At 40.8% G+C, this 25,800-nt stretch overlaps 1 protein-coding gene across 3 annotated transcripts in view; it reads left to right on the forward strand.

Annotated features, from left to right (window-relative positions):
- Positions 1-19,655, forward strand: part of ndp (norrin cystine knot growth factor NDP) — a 33,509-nt gene extending 13,854 nt beyond the window's left edge. For all 3 annotated transcript variants that reach the window (XM_017308164.2, XM_008437273.3, XM_081599093.1), the window contains 2 exons: positions 11,591-12,037; positions 17,297-19,655. In XM_017308164.2, the coding sequence (XP_017163653.1) occupies positions 11,822-12,037; positions 17,297-17,521 (441 nt within the window). In that variant the 5' untranslated portion in view covers positions 11,591-11,821 and the 3' untranslated portion in view covers positions 17,522-19,655. The remainder of the gene's footprint in view (positions 1-11,590; positions 12,038-17,296) is intronic.
- Positions 19,656-25,800: the final 6,145 nt, after the last annotated feature.

The following is a 25,800-nucleotide window of genomic DNA, read 5'->3' on the forward strand; positions in this document are numbered from 1 at the left end:
CAAACTTGCTAATCAGCAAACAGAAGAAGTTGTGAATGATGACGTCAATTTTCTGTGCCGTTTTAGAGTTGTACAAAATGTACATATTTACAAAACTTTATAATGAGATGGTAATTTAAATTAAATTCTGACGTTCTTTACCATAAACCTGGGTCTGTAACAGTGACTTTGAGATTTGAAACACCTACTGCATGTTAGAAAGCCCATGCATTGTTTTCCATCAGCTAGCTCTAACTCTGCCCAGATACAGCGAGTACTTTCAGTTTAATATTAGGTATTTAAATTTGATGGTCATTATTACAGTCTGCTTCCTACAACCAACCTCCCTGGAAAATCCTTTCATTTCTATGAAGTCAGCCGTTTAGTACAACATTGGCAGATTATCCAGTTTATGAAATAACATCTCCATAAATTACTAGAAGATTATTTGACTTTTGAGATTGTTTTACCATGGTAGGAATTCACATTTGCCTTGACTCAAAATAATTATAAGCTACAAATATTTTAATGTTGAAAATAAAATGATAGTTCCTTCCTATTAAAACTTCTTCCGTCCCCGGAGGTCTTCGGTACTTTCCATTATGGACTTGGACTCTCCATTTTGTGAGTCTCCAGGGTAAAACATTCTAGTTATGAGTGAGGCCAGCTGAAAATCAAACAGATCTGAATGTCTCAGCTTACCGAACAGATAACATGACAAAGACAGGGAGGTTTTACACTCAAACAGGTTTATAAAACAAAGCTTCTGTCGGTTTTACAGAGACTTTTCGTCTCCATTCCTGAGATCAGTTGGCCTTGCCATTAGGTATTTGTCAGCTGTATGTATGAAGTGTCTGATAAAGGTGCGGTTTGACCCCCAAAACATGGCAAAAAATAATTCAGTTAGGGAGAAAATAAATTTCTGAGAAATTGCATAAACAAACCAGCAAATTAATGGAAAAAATGTGGGATTGGAAAGATGGATGGGGCTGAGATTTTGTTTATTCATTGACTCAGTTTTTTTTTGACTGCTGAGAAACATGATGCTCTAAAACGGAGTCATAAGGGACCAACATACTGTAGGTGAAATTAACAAAGTTTGTATATTTGTGTTACCTCCAGCCCAATCAGGATTGTTGATAATTGTGGTGTTTTGGTGTAAATATGGAGAAACAGGGCTTGACAAACACGCTGAACCTTTGAAAAACCCTTAGAAAAGTACTCAGAAGGCCCATTCATGAGAAAAGATGGTATTGGGTCCATCAGGACAAGATGGCATGAGATGTAAGTGAACTCACAATGGCAGTTTCTCTCATTTCACAGCTGGAAAATGTTTCTCATTAAATTTGAAAGAGTGTTAGAGAATTAGTGAAAGTAATTCACTAATTATGCTTTGACTTGTCCTTATACATCCACAGGCAACATGATAGGTATATATTGCTAGTACCAGTTAATCACGGCGGACTGAGACTGACACTTAAAAAATAAAGCAGAGACATGGAAATGGCCCAATGCATAACTCAATACTCTTAAATGGGCAGTAATATGTATTTTCCAGGAACATAGTGCCATTTTGTAGCACAATCAAGAAACTATGTTCACTTCAGTTGTTATAAAATTGCTGTATATGTCAAGTATGACTTAACAGAAATTTGACTTTGTAATTTAACGCTTTGAAATTGGGCCTCTGTCTCTTTAAGAAGTTCCTGCTCTTTCTGAAGCTCCGCCTTCAGGAAGTTGTCACAACATATAGGTACCTGATAGGTAGCTTGTATAATGAGCTCTGCTGATAGTCCACCAGGTGTTTGCTAATTGCCGCTGGCTAGTCTGAAGGAGCTGAGGGTTGCGCTGCGAGGCAGAAGCTCAGAATCTTGGAAACTGCAGCTCAGAGAAGGAGCTTTGTCCTTGAAGGCGGGGCTAGGTCCACTCAGGTGTTTTGCACAGATAAGTGGTTGCCATAGAGAGATTGAAGGATTTCTCACACATGCATGGAAGAATTAAGAAAATACTCCAGGTATGTTTTTGATGAGGGAATAAATTTATAACTCAATGTAAAGGTCAAAAATATCATTTTGCACAATACTGCCCCTTTAAAATGCACCAGTTAATTTAAAAAAAGCAAAACTTTACGTCATGTTTTAGAATGCAGTTGACCTCATGTGTTCGCTGATTGTAGCTTGTTGCTTTTTACGACGACATTGTAAGTTGGCTTTGCCTTCCAAATTCATTTCTGTTTATTTTGATCGTTCCAATTCACAACAAACAACCCCCTCCCCTCTAATCAACTGGAAACATCTGGAAATGTCTTTGTTGGCGGTGGTCTACTTCTTGGAGCTTTTTTTGCTTCCAAGTCATTAAGCGAAGTAGTTTACTTTAAAGGAGGTGAAATTTCATGGGTAATTCAGAATGAATGACTTGTTGTATTTTGCAGGGCTGTGCTGCCAGCGTAGCTGGATTTTGTAATGAAAACAGTGAGGACCTAAGGTGACACCGTGAGTTTGGGTCCAGCACTCTTTCCAAACATAATCAGGGAAGTTTAGAACACCGTACTGCAACAGAATAGTACGAGTACTTAGAGTTTGGTGTGAACGAGAACGTGATGGAAAAAGGATGTAGGAAAAGAATGTACTTTAAAGTGGAACACAATGTGTTTTTGTGATTACTAGAAATACAAGAGTGGAGCTTGAGCGGAGGATGAGGGTAATTTCAAGTGATAGATCAAACTAAGATGTGGACCGAAGCAGTTTCTGGGTTTCTGCTGGTTTCTCCAACTCAAACTTAAAACCATTATGAATGACATTTAAGGTCTGTTTCAAGACAGAAAAGTTAAATTTCCCTCCATATTAGCAGCTTTTAATGAAATACAATTCTTCAATAAGTAAGGCCGGTGCTTGACCATCATGTTTAAAATCCACAAATCGTCTGTCTCCAGAGTTTGTTGCATCAAATGTTGCTCCTAGATCAATTCTAGCAGTAGCAGCACTAATCTTTTTCAGGGCCATTAATTATCCCACTGGAGCAAAACTGACATTTCTGTGAGGAAGGCATGTGGCAAAGGAACCAAAAAACGGGAGTTGAACTCAGGATGGCAGCGTCCAGGTCTGCAGCCTCTGTGTACGCGGCGTGTTGTAGAATGCATGTCGCATCGTACGGGTTGGAAACCCGCAGCTTCGTAGCCAGAACCACTTTCAGTCATAGAAGTGAACCGATGGTGAAGACAAAGGTCATCCTGCCAACTGGCGATACATTTTCACCTAACCCACAGCTAGCTTGTTTGCTACCAAGAGTATGTTAGCAGCTTGAATCACAGAACAATGAAGATGTCTGTGCTTGACTCAACCTTTTGTGTGACAGAAAAGTCCTATAAGAAAAAAAAACTGCATTGAAAATACAAGATGAAATACTCCTGCCACAGCAAAATTTAAGACCTGTTATTCACTTATTTAAGGCCAACATACGTTTTTTGAAATAAATTAAGGACATTTTAAGACCTTCATTCTAAATACATGAATTTAAGACTTTCTAAGGATGTGCGGACAGCCTGAGTTTGGGCTATGCTGTTGTGTCTGTGGCGCAGGGCGATAAGGATGGTCAAAATGATCCAGCTGCTTTCAGCTGAGGGTGAATTCAGGCAGAGGAGTCTGAATGTGGCCCTTGTCCTTCCTCAACCCTCTCGACCTCTTTCACTTTCCGACCAATGATGCGACTGGAGTTCTCACCCTCACGGACATGTAATGAACTCTCTCTGATTATTATCCTAAAAGCCCCCCCATTTTCTGAAACAGCTGCCTTTCACAACTGTGCGTTGCTATCGGCGGCTTTCAGAGTTTATAATCCTGAGTAGACAAAAAGAGACAGTAATTATGATGTGCAGACACCTTGTACGGAGATATGTCCCTGCCTTGCTGTGCCGGTGGCGCAACAGGCAGACGACAATCAATAGAGAATCATCTTAAAGAGGTGGGAACGTCTGGCCAGCTCAGCCAAGTGTTAATCATGGAGGATGCTGCTGGACCAGGACCAGAACCACATTTCAGGTAAAAAGAGAGTTTATTTGGCCTGTCGGGGTATTTACTTGCCGGACCACTGCTGTCATTATCTCTGTTTGCTTTCCTTCACGGTAAGGCCAGGACCTGTTGTCTGTTTAACGAAAACACATGTTCCGAAGGGGAACTGTGATTTACGAGGAAATGCCGAGGATGTTTCCCCTAGTGTGACCGCAACCGCAGCTACATCGTCCTGTTTGATCTCAATTGATTTAACATGTTTTCACTTAATAAAATCCATTTACTGGCTTCACGGGATAATACACTCGCACATGCTTTTCTGCCCGTTCATGCAAAACGGGAGTATCGCGTAGCTGGAACTCACAACAGTCACCCCTCCATGCAACCCCGCACCCCAAGAAAACATCCGAGATCCCTGAAATTCCCAAACTCATTACATGTGTGGTGGATTTGATTGGAAACGTTGCGCGCTGAAACCCCCAACAACACCCGTGGGTAGTTCACGGGTGTTCAGCTGTCTCCATCTTTGATTGGCAGTTATGGAAACGTGACACAAGAACAAGCGAAGCTACGAAGTTTAAAAACCACGCCGTTTCTGTCTCACACGGAGGCCGCAAAGAAGACAGGAGCTTATAAAAGCACTTGGACTGTTTTTTTGGGTTTTTTTGTTTCATATGTCGGGTTGGCTGCCGCGGTTCAGTGAAAAGTATTATTCTCACTCCAATTATCAGCAGAAACTGTGATCCACCACAGACTGTGGAATAGCTGACAGCCGTCCCTTCCTGTTCAGCTCACATGGCTTAAATATAATTAGAGTAATCACGATGTATATGGTTACAGGAAAGATTTACTTTCTTTGTTTCTGCTGTTCTACATGTGATTAAAAACATTTTTTTAATGGTTTTGGGAACAAAAGGTCAAAACAAGGACTGGGGTGGTAGGATGTGATAACCTGTAGTGAAAAAAACATTGATGATATTGTGCTATTTATGCAAAATTATAAAACATTAGTTACTTTTATTTTAAACAAAAAAGCAATAAGGCTGGAAAAGGCTGAAACATTTGCTCGTCAACCAGCCAGCCTACAGTCTGCTGCTTTACAGTCATGTTTTAGTAGCTAACAGTAGTAATAATAGTTTCCATATGATTGTCTGAAATACTCATCTCTTGGAACAGAAGAGAAGGTAAAACGATACAGACTCAAAATTTTATCACAATATTTTGTGGTACTATTATGATAGCGATAAAAGTGATAAACTATTTATCACTACTTTTTCAGGTAACATTAGGGATGGCTGTGAATCCTTGACACAACATTTATAGTTCCACAAACAAATACTGCTCATGAAAAAATGTGTAATATGCTTCTTTAGTCACACCAGGAAGTGTTCATTGTATCACTCAAATCCACACAGTAACTGCATTTAATCATATTTTCAGATGTATTGATCTCTATTGATGCTCTCATTGAACAAACGGTGGAGAATTTCTTTTTAAACATCGTCAATTGGAATGTATCGCGTCAACAACAAATCTGCATTTTTATAAGAAATTTATCACGATAAATGGAAAGCGATAAATGCCCAAACCTTGGTGAAACAGAGATCATGCCTTTACAGGTGTTACTCTATGTAACACTTAATCCACTCTCGCTTCATACATCTAGAGAAAACTTTGGCCACTCCAACTATCTTTGGCATCTCTTTAAAATGACTCTAAACTATAATTTCAACCAGAATTTACCCCTTTACATATTTCTTCTGTTTGCGAAAATACAGTTTTTAAATTATTTAATTTGTTGAGGGAAAAACGTGCCAAACCAACCTGTTCCTGTGTTCTTATTATTGAATTGTGAACAACAGCAACGCCCTACAAATTATCCTGACAATGTTAGGGGGTTTTAAACGTCATTAATTGGAATTTATCGTTACAGCAATAAATCTGAATCTCATCATGACAAGAAATTTATCACGGTAAATGATAAACGATACTTTAAATTCTGATTTATCGTAGTAACGGTAAAATCCGATTCATGATGTTTAAAACGTCCCAAAACTGTCCGTATTGTCAGCATTGTTTTCCTCTGTTTGTTCAATATTTGAATATATGATTAAATGCAGTTACTGTGTGCATTTTAGTGATTACCTTTTTATGTGACTGGTGTCATAAAGATATTTATTACAATATAGCATTTGTGTTTGTGATGCTATTATTGCTGTGTCATGTAATCAGCAACCTAAAAAAGTAATAAAGCGTCCTTGCTCAGTTTTATCGTTATTACAATACCATAAAATTTCATGACAAATCTTTTAGTCCATATTGCCCACTCCTACATGCAGTGATCAGGCCTTTATTTGACTAGTGAAACTGATGTTGTTTCTCTACATTATAAATGAGGTGTCATTATTTTTTTTCAAATAAGACCAAGCTGATTTCTGTCCCTTTCTTTCACGTGATAATGAAATTGTGATTCAAAAACAGATTTTTGTATTAAATCCAGTTATCTTTGTCTGATATGATGAATTACTTTAGTCTGAAACATTAAGATGTCAAGAGGACAAGATGAGAAGAAATGTGAACATTTTCACTCTATCACAGACCTGTGCCTAGTCTAAACTAAAACTCAGCTAAACCCAAATCCGTCCATTTGCTGGAGGCAAAAGGAGCAAAATAATAAAAGATTCAATTGCTTTTGTCTTTTCATAATAGTTTTATTTTTTTGTTTGTGCTGTTTTCTGTTAATAAAGGCCACTTGCGTGATTGATTATTGTATTGAGACGCCCTTAATGTAGGCAAAGTCTTATCTCCAGGTGTCTGGTGAATATATAAAGCTATCCTCACTTATGAAAAATAATGAAATATTTGGCTTATCAAACCCAGACCGCTTTGGCAGCTTTCCTTTTACATATGTGCTTCAAAGCTGAACATTTCTTTAGTCTTTAGTCATGCTCTCAACACTTGGATTATTCCAGAATGGGTACAGTTTGAACAGTTCATGGCAGAGATGGTTGAGGAACTGTAACGATGATTGATTTACGTCGACTGATTGATTAGAGAATCACTGATCAAGCTCTTTCTGCCAGTACAAGTCTCTAGTTTTTTCTTTTCAGGTCTGATTCAGTCAGAGTTCTTAATATGACAAAACAAAAAGAAGAAAAAAAATAACATTTTGAATTTTTTGATAGTGTGTTTGTATCACACATTTCAGCAACAAGGCAGTTCAAAGTGCTTTACATGATGGGTACAGTAACCATTTATAAAACAAAAAATTAATGTTACATTTTGCCAAATGCCATCATCAAAATCATCAAGAAAATATACATCAAATATATCAGTCAATGTTCCACTTACTACTAATCAAAGACAACTGCAAACAGCTGGGGGTTTTAGCCTCAGCATAGAAGCTGAATGCTGCTTCTCCATGTTTGGTTCTGATTCTAGGGATGCAGACCAGACCAGAACCAGAAGACCTGAGAGGTCTGGGCATAGTAGCCTTGGATTGAGCAGAAAGTGAATCACTGAAACCAGCTAGCTTCGAGTCGTCTTTGTCCAGTATTAGCAGCTACAGCCGATGGTCTGTCAGACTCAGTTCAACTGGGAACCAAAATTGCAACATTTGTTACATTTTCAACTAATTGAAAAACCTGTTCTCCTTTCCACCTGTGGTGGCGCTGGACCAGGAACTATTAAAGGAAATGTCACAAAAGCCTTGGAAAGAAACAACTTCCTTCATCATGAAATATAGATAAAAATGGAGTGGCATCAGATTTTAGTGGTTATAGGATTTCTCTTTTGTCTTTGGCAAAAGACCACGAGCCATTTCTCCCACTCCTGCCAGAATCTTGCGTTTGCTTTGGTTGTATTTACCCAGAATCCCCTGCAGTGTACTCATCTTCCTTCTGTTGGAGCGGTCTCTGGTCTCCTTCACATATACATTTGAACCTCTCCAGAGTTCATTTAAATCAATCCGAGATCAAAGTCTTTAGGCGGACCAGAGTTTGATCTTTTTGAGTTTGATTATGCATTCACACCTCCCCAAATGAACCAGACTTTCTAGACAAATGGACTGGAGTTGGATTAAAGCAGGCTAACCATGGCTAGTGTGAACCCACCCCTGGTCCTTTAGATTGTGAGACTAAATAAACAAACAACCTCTTAGTTAGTTGTTTCTTTACATATAGGCTTGAAAGGAAGATACCATATCCCTTTAGATCCACCTTCAGTGGAGCTAAAGGTCAAAGGGCACATGCAGTATGTGGTAGGTAAGGGTTAATAGCGGTGAGAAGGGCCCTCCACCGCAGAGTTTTGCCTAAATTAGCATCTGTGTCTCCATTTGGGAACTCTTGACAGGGGGCATAAATCTTCTCTTCATTTGGCCTAATCTGTTTAACTCCACTGCTGGAAGACGGTCCATCGCTGATTTCAGACACTCGCACTCCATAAACACTTAAGAGCGTCTTGCCAAAGACTAGCAGACTAATGATGCTGACAGCGATACGGGCAGCAGAGCCGGCGGAACGGCGTTGGTCGTACGGCTGGCAGGGCCCGAGGTGCTGAGAGGTTCTGGCAGTGCTCGAGGAGACCGGGCCGCCCGCTATGTAAACCCCGCAGCACATGTTCGACGGTCCAGCGAAACATCTTGGGCAGTATTTATTTTAACAGGCCAAATGATACGTCTATTTTTCTCGAGAGGAATGTTAACTTTTAAATGATTTCCCCTTCGAGGGACGAGTGCCGGGGCCGAGGGAGGAGACTGCACCGGGGCCAGTCAGACGATTTCTGCAGGAAAATGGAAATCATCGCGAAAGCCGGGCTGGACTGACGCCTCACTGAGCCTAAAGTGAATCAGCGGATTTATTTAGTGTTTGATCCGCTGGTTTTGATCAAGATCTGCTTATAATCTCAGTAAACAACTTCGACTATACACTGCAAAAACACAAAATCTTCTCAAGTATTTCTGCTGTATTTCTTGTGCAAATATTTTATTACACTTGAAATAAGACAAAAGTAACATAAGTAATCTTTCAGCAAGATATAGGAGCTTGTTTGAAGTCAGTAATTCCTTAATATTCATTAAAAAAGAAAGTACACATCACATCAAAGATGGGGAAAATGATTTACATGTGAAATATTAACTAGAAACTAGACCAATGCTTAGTAAGGTTTGGTGTTTTTGTAGTGTGGGTTTGAATGCTACTTTTATCCACTCAAAAGGCAAAAAAGTTTTTCTTCACTCCCTTTCAAATATCTAATTATGTTCTAATTTGTAGACATAAATAAAAAGTGCTTTCCATAAAAAGATATTTTCCTATGTTAAAAGTGAAATAATCTGCCAATGGAACGTTCCACCAGGACTTTTTTTATTTGAAGGAAACAAAAACAAACTAAAAAAATAATAATAATAAAAAGAAGCTCTATTATCTTGCTGAAAACTTTCTTGTAAGTTAGTTCTGCTATATTTCAAGCGTATTAACTAGAAACTAGATTTAAAAAACTTGGTAAAAGTTTTTGCAGTGTAATCCTGACTGTATCTATTGTCACCTGGGAAATATGTGAACTCTTAGCTACGAGGAATAATATCCAGTCCTTAACCGTCTGGATATGACGGCCGAAATGATTTTGTTTATTAAAGTTCAAACATGAGGCTTTGGATTTAAAGCGCTTATTGGCCTGTTTACCGTATTTGTAAAAAAATACTTTCTTGTCTGGAGTTAAAAACTCTTAAATAAATCCTGAACCAAACCAGCTAAGTGGGAATGGTCCGAAAGACGTTACATAAGGAAGCCTGAATTCTTTAATCAATGCAAAACACACAGGCCACCCAGGATCAAAGCCACCGTTAAGTCTCCAGCGTCTCCTTTTGACAAAGACCGACATGGTGAATCATCCAGTAAGGAAGAGAAAGTCAGGAGAAATGCTGCCTGTGGAGCAGTAGGTTAGAGACCCAATGTTTATAAAGGGCTTTATAAACTTAGTTCAGCTTTAAATAGCTTTTACAGCTGCAGTATGTAACTTTTATTTAAAAAATAAATGTTTTTTACACATTTGTTAAAACCGTCACTATGCTGTGACAGTTGAGACAGATAATCTGTGAAAAAATCGATCTCCACCTCCTCCCTCCAATGCTACTGTTGCTGTCTTAAGAAACGCCCCGCTCCCGGGCCAAAACAGCCAATCAGAGCCAGGAGGAGGGTCTTAGTGCTGTCAATCATCCTCATGAACTCGCTGCTGAATGTGCTGATGGCGGAAAAACGACTTACCGTTACAGTTATTTGTCATTACTTGTCATCAATGACCATGCTAAGTAGCCTTAGCATTCACACCCGGCTTTGCTGCTCACTTAGCAGTGAGCAGCGCCACACAGAGTGATTGACAGCGCTAAGACCCGCCTCCTGGCTCTGATTGGTTGTTCCTACTTACCAGCGGAAGAAAACAGATTTTATCACGAATTTTCTGTCTCATACTTTCATGTATGGTCTAATCTGTTTGACTCCACTTTGTCATGAACTGTCATGACAAAGTAACACTTTCAACATATATGTAAAAAAAATATATGTGTAATAAGTTACATACTGAAGTTTTAACTACACTAAGCACTTTACACTAGAGCCACATTTACCTTACAGAAATTATACAGTCAGACATGAAAACTGACTACGTGATGTAAAGGGGGGGAAAAGAGTAAAACAAATGGCGGATCATTTTTCAAAGTTATATTTTCATTACATTTGTTTAAAAAAAACATACATAAATAAACACTAGTAACTTAGATCAAAATGACCAAATTGGGGCCATCTGCCTGAACCAGCTGGGTGGTTTGAGAAGACAGAGCAGAGACACAAAAAGAAACAGATGAACCAATGTAGGATTACTTTCAGTGTTCATGACGGTCAACAGCAGGGGAGGGAGAAATTAACACACTAGTTACAAGAGTCTGGTGTAAATCAGTCCGGCAGTCAGCACACATTTTCATACATTTCAGACATTAATGACGTCATGTTGTATTTATAATTTTTCTGAAAAGTCCTCAGTGATGGTGTTGTACTCCCTCACCCTGCACACAGACCTCCACATAATTAGTAACACATTCCCTTCTAGCAAATCTGCCTCCGCCAGCAACACGCTCCCTATTAACGCAAGCCCTGATGTCGGGAGAGCTATAAAAATATGAAGTTGAGGGGGGTAAAGTAAACAGTTATGAAAATATGTTGCAGGACTGGCAGAGCGTTTACGGCCCAGGGAGGGCTTGTTGGGGAGAGCAACGTGTATTAATGAAAAAGTTGTCCCTGCAGAGAGGAAAGGGCCTGGTTGGTGTCAGGCTGGTGTGGTTTCTACCAGCATGTGTGTGTCCTGCGTGTGTGTGTGTGTGTGTGTGTGTGTGTGTGTGCGTGTGTGTGTGTGTGTGTATCAGCAGGGAGTGTGTGACACACTTATAAAATTTGTGGCCAATTGCCTTGCACAGGAAGGCAATGGCATTGCTTAGAAAGGCGATGACAAAAGGTTGCAAAGTTTAAAGGGACATGAACATGTTTGCAAGGAAGAGTACATTATTATATTTATGTATTTGATTCAATCTTTTTGTGTTTGTCTCGTTGTTCTTCCAGACCAAGAGGGACTGAGACGGCGAGGGATGGAGTGGCCCGACTCTCCTGCCACCTGCCTTCCCTACGTCACCCTGACCTTCAATCTTCATTCCTCCAGTAGGAACAAAGACAGAGCCTGTCCTGTGTGAGACTTCTCTGAATCCCGTCAGAAAGCGTTAGAGAGGCTGTAGTCAAGAACCGTGACACATTGGCCACCGCCTGCAGCGCCAGGAGCCTCCGGGTGTCCCAGTCATGAAACCGTCCATCTCCACCGGCCCTCCTTCTAGACTCCTGCTGGTCCTGATGTGTTGTCCTCTGCTGGGCTTCGTCCAGTCTGCCAGCAGCAGCAGCAGCAACAAGGCTGGCGATAAGGGACACCAGCAGCTGGTCGACACCGACCCAGATCGCTGCATGAGGCACCACTTTGTGGAGACCATCACACATCCTATTTACAAATGCAACTCTAAGGTAAATTGTGCGACCGACGCGCAGGTCGACATGCCGCGTCGTTCTCTCATTCTTCCTTTACCAGAATGTTCCACCGGAAACGTTGCAAACATCATGGAAATAGATTGTTCCAGATAAAACCTCTGGGGTCCAAAGCAAACCCCAGAACACAGGTCAAAGTACTTGTATTACTCCCGCTCTCCACCTCCGTGTCTTTATCTCCATCTCTCAGTCAAGCAGACAAGTCACGCTTTGTTTCTCAGAAAAAGTGTGTGTGTGTGTGAGAAGAGAGTGCTGGACCTGGGCCACGCTGCAGACCTGTTCTGCACCTCAGCTAGGACTTGTTTTTTCCCAAAGAGGACGTTTCGTGTCAGTCTGTTCTCTGCTACCTCCTCCAAGGGTCCGCAGGGAGAGAGATGGGTCGAGGGAAGAATATGAAAGGCGCTTGTGAGAAACACAATCCAGAGGAGCGGTTCTGGTTTTGATGCTGAAGACAGCTTCGAGGCAACCGCTTCACGTGGGAAGACTGGTGGCCCACTTAGCCACAGCAGACATGCCAAGGCATTTTGTGGAAAGGTGCTATCAATTAGGCCCCTTTCCTTTGTTGTGGATCACAGCAGTTGTTCCTCTGGTTTGAGTGATCTGCTCTTTGGTCTTTTTTAATGTTCTGACTCTGAGTGCATCAAGCAGGTGGTGAAACCACAGCTCAGCAGAGCTCAGGCAAGGCCTGCCTGCCTGACCAGCATGAGTCCTCTGTAGCCGTACATATAGGCAAAAACTTTACAGAAAATCCACATTACTCACTTGTTAAGTAAATGCTCGTGTTTAACTAGGATATCGGAAAAGTGTCTTTCAAAATCTTTTACACTCCATGTTTCACGTTTTTTCCCCCACATCATAACTTCATGGTGTTTATTTGTTTTCTGTAATAGGCCAACTGGATGTCTGGAACATAACTCAAGCTCAGTCTGACTGGATGGAGAACATTTGATAACATCAATTCTCAAATCTTGCTAAGGATTCTTTTTAGGGCTGCCAACATTAACATCTTATCGCACGCGGTTAATCTGAAAAGTTTATAGTATTAATATTAAATAATGCAGATTAATCACATTACCAATCCTGGAGGTGTTACCTTGTTTACAGCAACTTAATGCACAGTCTTGTACTGCGGTCAGCAATGTAGAGTCAAACGGGAGGGAAGTGTTGAGCGAGGAAAGTCAGACAGGTGAGGTCAGTAAATGTGGCTAGATGTGGACGTCCCATTGGATAAAACCAAGGCAGCATTACTTATTGCAACTGTGAATTATCCTACCACCAAAGCACATCCAGTTTATAGTTATGATTTCTAAATTACGTTTGAAACAAATGAACTTCTTTTAAACTTTCCTGAATAATGAAAACCTGGAAAACTGAGATGTTCAGTTTGAGACAATAAGAGATTTTCTTACACAGTGTTTTGTATTTTTACATTTCAGGCCTACAAAGTCAAGCATAGTGATTAAATGTGATTAATCTGATTTTTTTTATCAATTGACTGCACTAATTCATCTTGAATTTAGGGCCTATACTTTGACTGGGCCACATGAATAAGCTAGTGATCTGGTCTGTTTAGGGTAGATTGAAGATTAACTCCCATCCGAACCTTCAGTCTTTATTCAGCTCCATCCGTCGTCCCATTAACTTCAATCAGCTTCCACGATGTTTCCTCAGAATAATGCTGCCACCACCATGTTTCTTAAAAGGATTGTTGTGTTCCAGATGCCATTTCACAAAACCCCTATGAATTTCACATATGAAATTCCATGTGCTGCATAAAAAAATGCATGTGGTACAAATCTTCACAGGTGAATGACATGAAAAAAGCACATGTATGCATGCAGACTCAGTACAAAACATGTGATTCCCATTTTTCCACATGTGTTACACATATGTCAGCATATTTAATTGCAAATAAATATGTGTATCACGTATGATATATGTGCGTATCACGTGTGTCGTAGTTTTTCTAGCACACACACTTCAATGCTGGCAGACCAGAAAACATCTGAGGCCTTCACAGAACTGCAACATTTGTACTGAGATTAAATAACACACACCACTACTGATCTGAAAGTAAGAGGTTCTGCTAGACTTTGTTGGGTTTCTGGAGCAAAGGGCTGCCACTTGTTTTAGATTGTTGTTGTAAGAAAAGTTGCAATATTTTGTGTTGTTCTATCACATTAAATTCCCCCGAAGCTTTTATGTTTTTATGTATGTATCAGGTTTTAATACATAAAGAAAAGCTAAATGTATATAATACTTTTACAAGGACTTGTTAGCTACTGCTGTGGAAGTTTATGCAAGAATATACATTTCAAGTAAGCATAAATATCACACAGACATGTTTGCAAAATCATTAAGTGTAAAAGAAATTAGATGAAATTGCCAAAATGTATCGACACACATTTTGAAATTTGAACAATTTGAAATTTGAACAATTGGAGAGATCTTACATGTTGCTGGATGTGAGATCTCTCCATGTTTTTTTTCTGCAGAAACATGGAGGAACTATTAATGAACATGTTTCTCCGGTTAGCCTGACATTCGTCACCCACAGCTGATCTCATCATCTGAGGCAAATAAACGTTCATTTCTAAGTGATGCAGTGAAACCTGAAGCTGCCTGGCGATAGGCTGCCTTCTGCAGGCCGCTGATGTTTATCGAGGGATATGTGTAACTGATCAGTTATTAGTAATGGTCAGTTACAACGATAGACTGAGAAATTACAAACAGGTGCTTACAGGAGTGTTTTCACAGCCGGGCTGTGTGAATTGAACTGCATCCCCCTCATGCATACAACTAGCATCTTTCAACAGGATGTGTGCATTTTTTTTTTAAATACTCACTTTTTATTCCAACAAAGCGTGACCTGTTCCCACAAAATTCATAAAAAATAACTTAACTACATTTATTTTGTTGGAATAATTTTTGTTCAATTTAAATTCTGTCCTTAGTGTTGAAATATAATTTATTATATCTATATGTACAGTTTAGATTTTTAATTCACAGCTCTCATTTTACTTTTAAGATAAAAAAAAATAGCAGATGCTTAAATACATGAATTTTGTATCCACTAAAATGTAAATTTTGTACAAAAATAACTTTTGATAAAAATACAGATACGAAATGTATCTAGAGAACATTTGTCTGTGTGATTATATGTAGTTGTATTTTTCATTAAACAGTCTAATCATTTTTTCTATAGTGTTCTGGACAAAACATACTGTGTCACAACACACCATTAAAACTATGGAGATTTGAGTTTTGACACGTTTCCAGTTCATCACATGGCACATAACCTGATGAAATTACCCTGGTTAGACAAACCCATCTTATTTTCAAAGCCACCTTTGAACACTGGGGGTGAATATTTGTCTGAGGTGCAGCTGATTCAGTCTAGTCACCATCTTTTACAGGTATGAGGTCTCACTGGTCTCTCAAAGCCACACATTTGCCAAACTTTAAGCTGCAGGAATGCTTGGAACACAAAATAACTCCAAGTTATGCTTGATCTGGTCACAATAAATTAAAATAACTTCTCCGCCCACTCCACCCAGAGAACAAGTTGTGAGATGTTGCAAATTTCGCCAAGTCTTTCGACCTCGACCTCAACATCTGCTGAGGAAGAAGAGACGCCACCTTCTATGGTGTGTTGCGTGCTCAAGGTCGCTCGGTCGTCCTGTCCCAAAACAAAGACGGTGGAGCAGTGACGCTGCCGCATCACAAAAACATTCTGTCACATCGTGCCTACAAGCACATGACTGACTATTATACAACCTCCCACAGGATGGTGTGGGTTTAAATTGCTTCTCAATGTTTTTAAACCAACATAGTTTAACACCCATGTAGATCTTCAGAAATCTCCAGGGCCCAATAAGTCCCTCTTCCTTGGAAACTATAACCATATGATAGGCCTCCAGCTCCAATATACTTTCTTGGTATCTTTTTTTTTTTACTCTTCTGCATTCTTGTACGCAGTGTGAGCCTGTAGCTAGGTATTTAAATGTCACATTGAAGTCTTTTATTTATAGCCTTTTCTTCCTAAAATGTATAATTTCATCACATATTTGCATGAAGGTTAAAGATAAGTTTATTTGTAAAGTACATTTAGCAATACGGCAAAAACATACGGCAATGTGACTAAAGATAAACACATGGATGAGTTTCTCCAGATCTTGCTTGGACATTCGTCCGTTAATCCTGGAGATGTTCTTCAGGTGACAGAAGGCCGATTTTGTAACTGTTTTTATCTGACTCTGAAGGTTCAGGTGAGAGTTCATCACTACACCCAGATTTTATGCCTAATTGCTGGTTTCTAGCTGTAATAACTGAAGCTGTGCGTTGACTCTAGATCGTTATTCTCTAGATCCAAAGATAATACCTTCAGTTTTGTTTCTGTTCAGCTGGAGAAAGTCATGGCACATCCATAAGCAACAGAGATTTACTGTAGTTACTTTTTTGAAAGTGTTTCGTAGTTCTGATGCTTTGGACCACAGCGGTGACTCAGTTGTTCCTCATCTGTGAATCGGTGGATGAATGAATGACAGCTCTGAATGGATGGTGGGACAGCAGTACGGGGTAGAGGGGCGCGAGGGTCGGGACGGGGCGAGCAGATGAGGGGAGAGAGCGACGGCCCAATGCTCGGCCAGAACAAAGACAAATGGTCTTAAAGTGGCGACAGCGCTCCTGACGTGTGTGTGTGTGTGTATTTGTGACATCCTGCTATGGCCCCAGACAGGCTTTTGTCAAAGTGGGTACACGGGTGGCGACACACAGCAGCTGACAGAAGACGTGACACAGGAGGCTGTTTAGGGGTGGCGACAGGAATGCAGTGACCCACAGAGGAGCGCCAGTCGGATGGTCACTACACTAATCAGGCTGTTGCTGTGTGTGTGTGTGTGTGCGTGCGTGCGTGTGTGTGCGTGCGTGTCTGTATGCGTGTGTGGGGATGGGTCAACCTTGAGGAAGACTTGATACACCCGTCTGCTGTGTGTGACTAAACTACCTCAGGTGTGGGAGTGTGGGACCGGCTCCTGTTGCTATCTCTCATTTCGCAGATACAAGGCCAGGGAGTAAGAGGCCAAAGAGGAGCTAGACGCTACTTCCTATCAGGGCATACTCAAACAATGCTCCGCTGTGCTCACACTGCCCCGTTCCCCGGATCTTATCTCTGACAGAACCTTGATGTTGATGAAAACCCTCTGTGTGACTGACCTGGCCTCTCTCATGTCTCCGCAGATGGTGTTGCTGGCGCGATGCGAGGGCCACTGCAGCCACACCACCCGCTCAGACCCGCTCATCTCCTTCAGCTCCGTGCTCAAGCAGCCCTTCAAGAGCTTCTGCTCCTGCTGCCGACCACACACCTCCAAGCTGAAGGCGGTGAGGCTTCGCTGCGCCGGCGGGACTCGCATTACGGCCACCTACAGATACATCCTAGCCTGCAACTGTGAGGAGTGCAGCTGAGTAGGCGGCAGTTCCCCCCAAGGCCCCAGCCCCCCAAAGGCTCTCGTTTTTCTTGGCCTCGGACCTCGTTCTGAAACTGTTCGGAATGCTCCAATAATTTTTGGATATAGAGTTATGCTCCAAAAATGCTGGACGTTAACAGTTTGGAGGAATCAAATCCACCCTCCTCCCCCCTTCACGTGCTCCTAATAACTGACCCACAGCTCTGGGACACATGTAGAACGCTCCATACCTTCTCCATTATAAGTGCTTTCAATCACGACGAGCCATGCAAAGCATATTTCTTCGGCTCACAAGGCCAAACACCGCAAACTGCTGATCCCGGGGGCAGGTTTGAGACCCTTCCCCGCCTGAGAGACACACTCCGCTCATTACAGGCCTCAGTAATCCATCCACACACACACGCTCTCAAACTGCAGTGTGGCGCTTCGAAGAATCTGTGACAGCTAAGCGAACCCCTCCCACACGTTTGACAACAAGACAACACGCCTCGTTAAAATGCAGCAATGGAAAAGGATGAGGCCTCCCCAGACGCACGGTGGAACTATACAGGAACATCTGCACTGTTACTCAACCAATAACATTTACACACTTCCTGCAGACCTTCATGTAGCTGTGTAAAACTTCACTGTCGCTTACAGGAGAGCTCATCATGTAGACGTTCTAGGAGAAACGGAGGGCAAAGGGAACCCTGAGGTTAAAAACACAGCCAAGGACGAAGGCGTAAGCCCACCTGTGGGTGTTGGTTTGGACTCTCCCTAGACTGTCACTTATGTTAGTGTTCATAATCTCTACCTGAGTCTTTGTGATGTTCACGTCAGCGTTGTTGTAACCGCAGCCTCCGTCATGCCAGGTTGATAGAGTGCCTTGCAAAAGAATTTATTTCCCTTGAACTTTTTTTCACATTTTGAAATTGAGATTTTATGCGATAGACATAAGAAGGCAAATGCGACCCAAATCAAATGATGGAGCTGGTGTGTGCCCCAGAGCAGCTGTGGCTACAATCCAGTAGCCACATGAGTGTACAGAAAAGCTTGATTTTGTTGCCCCTAACAGCAGATATAAGGAAGACTGTAGATGTTAGCTTCAGGTCTAGTGGTAAGATGGTTTCCATTGTACCTATTAATGCAGACTTAGGTATATTTGATCTTTGAACTATTAAGAAAAGAAGTTAGAAGCAATTTTAGAGTATTCCTACAGACCATCAGAACTGGTGCAGCACACACCGCCTCCTGACTCTAGAACACCTCTGGGGTCAATCAGAGGAGAGACTGTGAGCCACAGGCCTTTTTGTCCGACATCAGTGTCTTACCTCTTCGATGCTGTTATGAAAAAATGGTCGAAGATTCCCGTCAACACACTCCTGTACCTTGAGGAAAACCATCCCGGAGGAACTGAAGCTGAAATCATTTCGATGGCTGGGCCGACATCGCTGTCAAACCGTCTGGAGTAAGAATGCTCTGCAGCTCGAGTCCACCTGTAGATGAGCAAAAACATCTGGCAAAATACTGCAGCTGAAGCTCAGTCAGATTGGAAATAGGACATCTGTGAAGCAATCTTTAAGTCTTGCCACAGATTATCTATTGAATGTGGGTCTGGACTTTGACTGGGCCATTTAAACCAATGAATGTGCTGCGACCTGAACTGTCCCGCTGTAGTTCTGGCTGGATGTTTTCGGTTGTCATCATGGAAGAACGTTCTGCGAGGTTCTGACGGAGCAGGGCTGAATACAAACGCAGCATTTTCTTCCATTTCATATTTATGCACTATTTTGTGTTGTTCTATCACGTAAAATCCCAATAAAATATATTCAAGTTTGTGATTATAATGTGACAAAATGTGAAAGCGGTATGAATACCTGTACAAGGCACTGTACAATTGCTGCTATTGCCTGTTGTTTATTGTTACTCCTTCCATGTTAAATCAGCGCTACGGTTGCTCTGCCAATGTCTGTGTTGCTCGCGAGTATTGACCTTACAGCCAACGTCGAATACAAAACTTTAAACTCCTGCACATCTCCTTCTGTCTGTGTGAGACTCGTTCAGCCTTCAGTCTCTGGTCAGTGTATCCAAGTGTAAAAATATGTCAGTGTTCAAATTGTGGTTTTTGTATAATTAAAACTCTGCAACCACAATGTGTTCAGTGCTTACATGCATCGAGCTGTTTGGTTGACTTTCCCTTTTTGCCCATTAGAGCACACATTTTCAGTCCGAAACAGAATTTGATGTCTTTCTTCTCAAAACTTTTAATACTTTTACTTACATTTTCATTTTGAGATCAGGACTTCATGTCTTTCTTCTCAAAACTTGGAATGATTGTACTCAAAACTTCTTACGATCAGACTTAGTCTCTGTTCTACTATCGATTGTTGCAACCTGCACCACCCGCAGAATTTAGGGACAAACAACGACCTTAGCTTTCTGCTCCATTGTACACTAAACATCCACTAGCAGTGTGGTACTGATCACTAACAGCTACTGATCTTAGGCAGGAGTTTGTTCGCCCAACCAACTCCCTTCATCCAGCGGGTGGCGCAGGTTGCTACAATCGACAGTAGCCACACAGGCACACCCACTAGAAGGAAACAAATGCACCCAGTACAACACTTTCATTCTATAGGCTGAGAGGCTGCCAGACGACTGTGCCGAAAGGTGTTTCCAAAGGCGAGCAGAGTCCGAGCAGAGTGTGACCGCGAGGAGAAGTTCTGGTTTTCGTAAGGTTTCATGTATGTTAATATCTCATTGTGAAATATCTGAAGTTTTATATCTTTATCTTCAGGACAGAAATGCACCACAAACCTCTGATATAAACAGACTTGCCATAAGTAGGAAAGAAAGAAAAATACATTCAAACTATTTGGACAATTTCGGAGTTATTATCAGGGGTGAAAGTAAGGGAGTACGGCAGGGTACTGCGTACCCCTAAAAGATTTAGCGGGGGTACGCCGCTCCTCTCCTCAAGAGAGGAGCGGCTCTCTGCTGTAAAAATATCAGTGGGTTCACTGATATTAGTGGGCGAGTGCGCCCACTAATCAGCCGTGACTGATTAGTTTTTCAAGAACAATCTAAAACAGACTTAATCAGTTAATAAATAACTTGTTTCCCATTTCATATTGTTTCTGAACTCTTTGTGCTTTGCTAGAGCAGGGGGGCAAAACCTTCCGATAGCGGAAGGTTTTGAGTCGATCTCGGCATTAGGTGACAAACTGAACGCCAGGACGCTGAGACCTGCACTTCCTCCTCTGGCTCGCTTAAAACGTTCATAGCTTTATTAAAGAACAACAAAAAAATCAATAAAACGTGTTCAAATTAATGATCCAACAACAATAATAATCTCAGTGATTATTGTTTCAACAAGGTGTTCTGTGCGTTTCGGTTCCATTACCAAAATAACGAGCAGAGCAGGAGTTTAAAATGAACTAATCAACCACCGCTGTGTTCATGAGAGGTTTATTGATGATCGCAAACTAAATATCAAGCCTGCAAACCTAATATTGTAACTGACTGAATGTTTTTAACATAATCTCTGGTCGGCTATTGGAGTGCAGGAGGTTGCCATGGCAACGGGTGTGCTTAAGTGACAGAGAGAGACGGAGAGTAAAAAGGTGGTTTAGAGTTGATCATCTGTTCAGGTTGTTTTACTTTTGCATTGGTGCATCACAGCCGCTGTAGTTTCTTAACGTTCAATAAACAACAAACTTGGACTAATTACCTCGTTCTTTGAGTATACGTCATTTACAACAAACATCAAACACAGTAAATATGTCTCATTAAGTATTTAACAAACAAATGGCTTCTACCGCGATAATTATGTGAAATTAAATTAATTGTCTGATATAAAAATAGTTTGGTGCTTTGAGCTCAGACTCTGAGAGGCTTTTCCTTTATCAAACAAATTTGTTTTGCCTCTTATTTAATGGAAATATTAATGTTGATGAGATTTTCTCCAAAATAATAACATTTTTCAACCTTTATAGCTCCACTGTTGAAAATGAGAAGCTAACATTCACAAATGACAGTGAAATAAAATCCAGTCCAACATCTGGTTTGAGGTGATTCCTCTGGATCCTGTTGGAGGAAAAATATCCCAACTTCAGAAGATGAGCTTTAACCTAACAGAGCTCTGTGGTTCCTCCTGTCAGTGTGAGAGTCAGGATGAGGAGGCGCCATGTTAGGAAGAGAAGTGGAAGCTGCAGGATCTTCAGAACAAACAGGTTATGATTCTAGAATTTAAAACTACTTTCACCCCTGGTTATTATCACCCCGTGTCTCTATTGTGTTGGTAGTCTGAATAATTTAAAGGGCTGTTTTCAGTGCAGTTCCATCTCAGTCATGCACAAACAGACATAAACATGAAGTGAATAAATCGATTTTCAATCACTGTTTTGCACCAAAGAGTTACGAATAAACACGTTTTCACTGAAACTCTTTAAATGTGTATATATTTGAAACTTTAACTTGACATATGTGACTGTATGGGGGAACCTTTCTGCCATAATCCAAGAGCACACATTATCAGCCTGAAAGCAGATTAACCAGACCTTAGAGTCTAGACCCAGTGTCTTTATACTACAACCAGTAGAGACCCACTTAAAGCACTCAGGTTATCTCCAATCTTACCTGTCACTATTTTGTAAAAATCTGTTTTCCCTTTGATGTTTAAGGTTTTTCTTGTAAATAGGATATATTAAAAATGCCAAATTGTAGGAATAGTGCAGCTAATCTTAGTTTTATTTATAGTCATTACTCATCAATAGTCTTTTGACTATGGATCAAAGAACATTCCCAAACATTTAAAAAAAAACTGGGCTATAAGCCGCTGGTATCTCCGCCACTCTCGGTTTTCCATAAGGACTAAACCTGCTGAACGCAGCCCTCCGTCTCCAACGCCGAACCATGGTTTCGTTCACGCTGAGCTTACGAGTAGCGGCTCCATTTCCCTCCTGTACTGCCAGATCGATAACCTTCAACTTTAAAGCGGCATCATATGAGATTTAAGAAATTTCTCCGTCGTGCATGCTGCTAGCATGTTCTTGTTCTAAATGAAAATTAGCAATCTTGACTTCCAATGATTCACTTCCTCTTAAAGAGCCCCCTGGCGGTTGAAGAAAAATCCTCAGAAAAGCCGCACCGACTGTAAGCCTCATGGTTCAAAGCGTAGGAAAAAAGTAGTGGCTTATAGTCCGAAAAATACGGTATTTTTGCTTTTAACTCATTGCCGAAAACCAACGGGAGTTTGAAAGGAATGTGCCGGGAGACGGTGGTTCTCTCTCGGTTTAACGAGCCGCTCCGCCCGGTCACCTGACAGAGCTGGCGAGATGGAGCGGTTAAGTCCAAACACATTTGCCGTATGTTAATAAACCGAGCACATAATTCAGGTTTACACAACTAATTTATCGCCTAATCACTTTGTAAAAGTTATTTTACTTTCCAAAAAGCATAATATACCAACTTTATTAATAGCTCTGTTCGCTCTCCTCACTAGCCTCAGCCTGAGGATGCGCGCGCATATTGCACCCTGCTAGTGAACTAAGCCCGCGAAAATCAGAGGACCAACTGTCAACTATCTTTTATTTTCAAACTAAATCGATTTTTAAAAAAATGACTATGCTAAGTTACGAACAAATATGACTGAGGTTAATTTAATTTATTTGACAAATTGTGCTCTACTCCTTGTCTTTTTTAATTTTTTCCCCCAACAGTCGTGTTGTAGCAACACCAAAGCTCTTTGTCAGACCAACAATATCAAACGTGTTCTAAATAAATTCTATTTATTAATAAAATCCAATTCACACTGAAACTTTATCTTCTTTCTACTTACCATGTCTTATTTCAAAGTAGAGGAGAAGCCCGATATGCAACCTTCACAGTCTTGTTGAAAATGGAGGCTTGTGAAGAGGGGCGTGGCTTCTTCCAAGTTTCGTCTTTAACCCAACCGTTTGGGTAAATCTACCCAACACCTGACCCAACAGGAGTGTTCAAGCAATAGAGTTCCGGTAAATTTCTGACCCAACTCTTGAGTTATGAATTTTGACCTAATATTTGGTTAAACTAACCCAACCTATGACCCAACAGCTTCAACCCAGTAACTGGGTTATGAAAATAAACCAGTATTTTTTACTGTCAGTTCATGTGACTTGTGTGATGCGACAAAAGTGTTTCCATTGCAGTTTTGCGAGATAAGATCAAAAACTACCTCATCCTAGCACCAAAACTTATTTTTATCAGCAAACAAGAAATTTGTCAAAATTTTCATTAAGTACATTCATTTTTAAAATGCCAAATTGTGCAGTTATATGGTAAATCGAAACGGAGCTTCTGATGTAGAGGATTGGTTAAATCTGAGTAGTTTATATTTTCATATTTAAGCAATGTAGGATTTTGAACAGAAATTAAAACTGCTTCAGATTGTACTAGTCTGACTGACGCATATGAGGGCCCGAGGGCCTCCTCATATTTTTGATAAATGTTGCCATTTATCAAAAATGTATATTATAAATAACTTTTATTGACCACGACGGCCCATTGGCTGATTTCATTGACGGACATTGGACTTATCCAATCAAATCCCTCATTCCTCCTTGGCCCACCCCTCCGTTCTCCTTCCCATGTTATAATTAGCGCTAGGGAACAGAAATGTGGTGGGATGGGTTATAAAAACTGCAAGAACAACAACTAAAAAGCACTGAAATCCATCCGGAAAAAAGTGTCAAACTAACAGAAATATTTAACACACAAACTTTAACCGCTGGAGCAATTCAGGAGCCGAGAAGGAGGGAGAATTAGCGCTTCCAGTGATTCGTAGTTGGATGATGACAGACATGTTACCCAGGGAGAGAGGGCAGATTATCTTGTAAGAAGTTAGTGGACATGTTCACGAAGAGGGAGCGTTTCATGCTGGGAGGAGAGCAGGTTTGTGTGAGTGAGTCCGCCTCGTGGAATTAACAATAAACACGTTTTGAGATGTTTGTAATTATAACGATAATAATAAGAATTGGAGAAATGAAATACTAAACGTGAAAAAGTTAGAAAAAAACAGAACAGTTAGAAAATTGTTAGAATTAATAGCATTTAAAGATATTTGGACACATGTGCTCTAAATGCTATCTGGCCAAAAATGCTTAGCATAGTATAGGAAATTTTTACGAAACTTATTTTTAAGCTGCTACTTTGATGGAGCGATTTCTTTTCCATAAAAATATGGTCTTACTATGGGCATAATTGTGCTTTTGTATAAACAGTTTATTCCATAAAACAGTGAAAAAACAAGAGTTTCTTTGACATCCACGTTCATTTCCACATGGGAACTGATGCATAAGTATTTGTGTAATTTGATTACTGGCGGGGCTTGTTGCCAAGGGACATGTTTCACACACAAAAAAAATATTATTTTTGAATTCACATACAAGCATTCCACCCTGTGATGAATGATAAATTATGTTATTTATCCCAAAAAGCCAGAGTGGTGTGTTTGCTGTCTAAACAGAAAAAATATGGAGCCTTAATTTTTTAGTATTTGCAACAATAAAATACAAAAATGTAACTGAATTCCCAATTTTGATCTTGAAATCTGAAAAAAAAAGTTTTTACAATCAATATCTCAGTTTAATAGTAGCTCTAGAAGACCCAGATCTACATTACACAACTACAGTATGTGAAATAAATAGTGGTTTGTAAAATTTCTAAAGTGGCTGGTAAAAGTGTACTTTTTTTTTTTTCAAGAAATGTTTTATTTCCACCGTTGAAGCTACCAGCCAACAAATAATCGTGTTTTTAACAATAAAAATAAAACCCGCTTTTTATTGACATTTTTTGCTGGATCGTAACTCTTAACTGAACCCAGAAAGCTGAAAACGGCACGTTAAGAAGGCGTAAAGCGAGCTGAGGGACTGCGGGGTGCCCGAGTTGCCGGTCGGACTCTTTACTTCGGGAGACACGGCTGGCCTCCAGTATCTCATTAGACGCTGTTTCTTGTGTTTGGGGGTCGGGGTGCAGCCAAACCCCGTGGTTTTTTGTCTCAGCTCCTCACCCACCCGGCGCAGATATGTCTCTGTTGTGCTCGGAGCCGAAACGCTGCTCGGCTCCGTTGAAACGGCGTAAAAACTCAGACCGACGGAACATTTCAATCCCGACTGCATCTGACAGCTCGGGCCTCTCCTTCACACGTGAACCTAATAAAATCCTTTCCCCCCCAAGACTCTGGAGACTAATTTGCCTCTGTCTGCTGTCTCCTCTCGCTGTGGCGCTCCTTTATCACGGCTCTCGCTCCGAATCTGCACA

This window comes from Poecilia reticulata, chromosome 2 (assembly GCF_904066995.2).
Source record: "Poecilia reticulata chromosome 2, P_reticulata-male-v2, whole genome shotgun sequence".
Classification (NCBI taxonomy): Eukaryota; Metazoa; Chordata; class Actinopteri; order Cyprinodontiformes; family Poeciliidae; genus Poecilia; species Poecilia reticulata.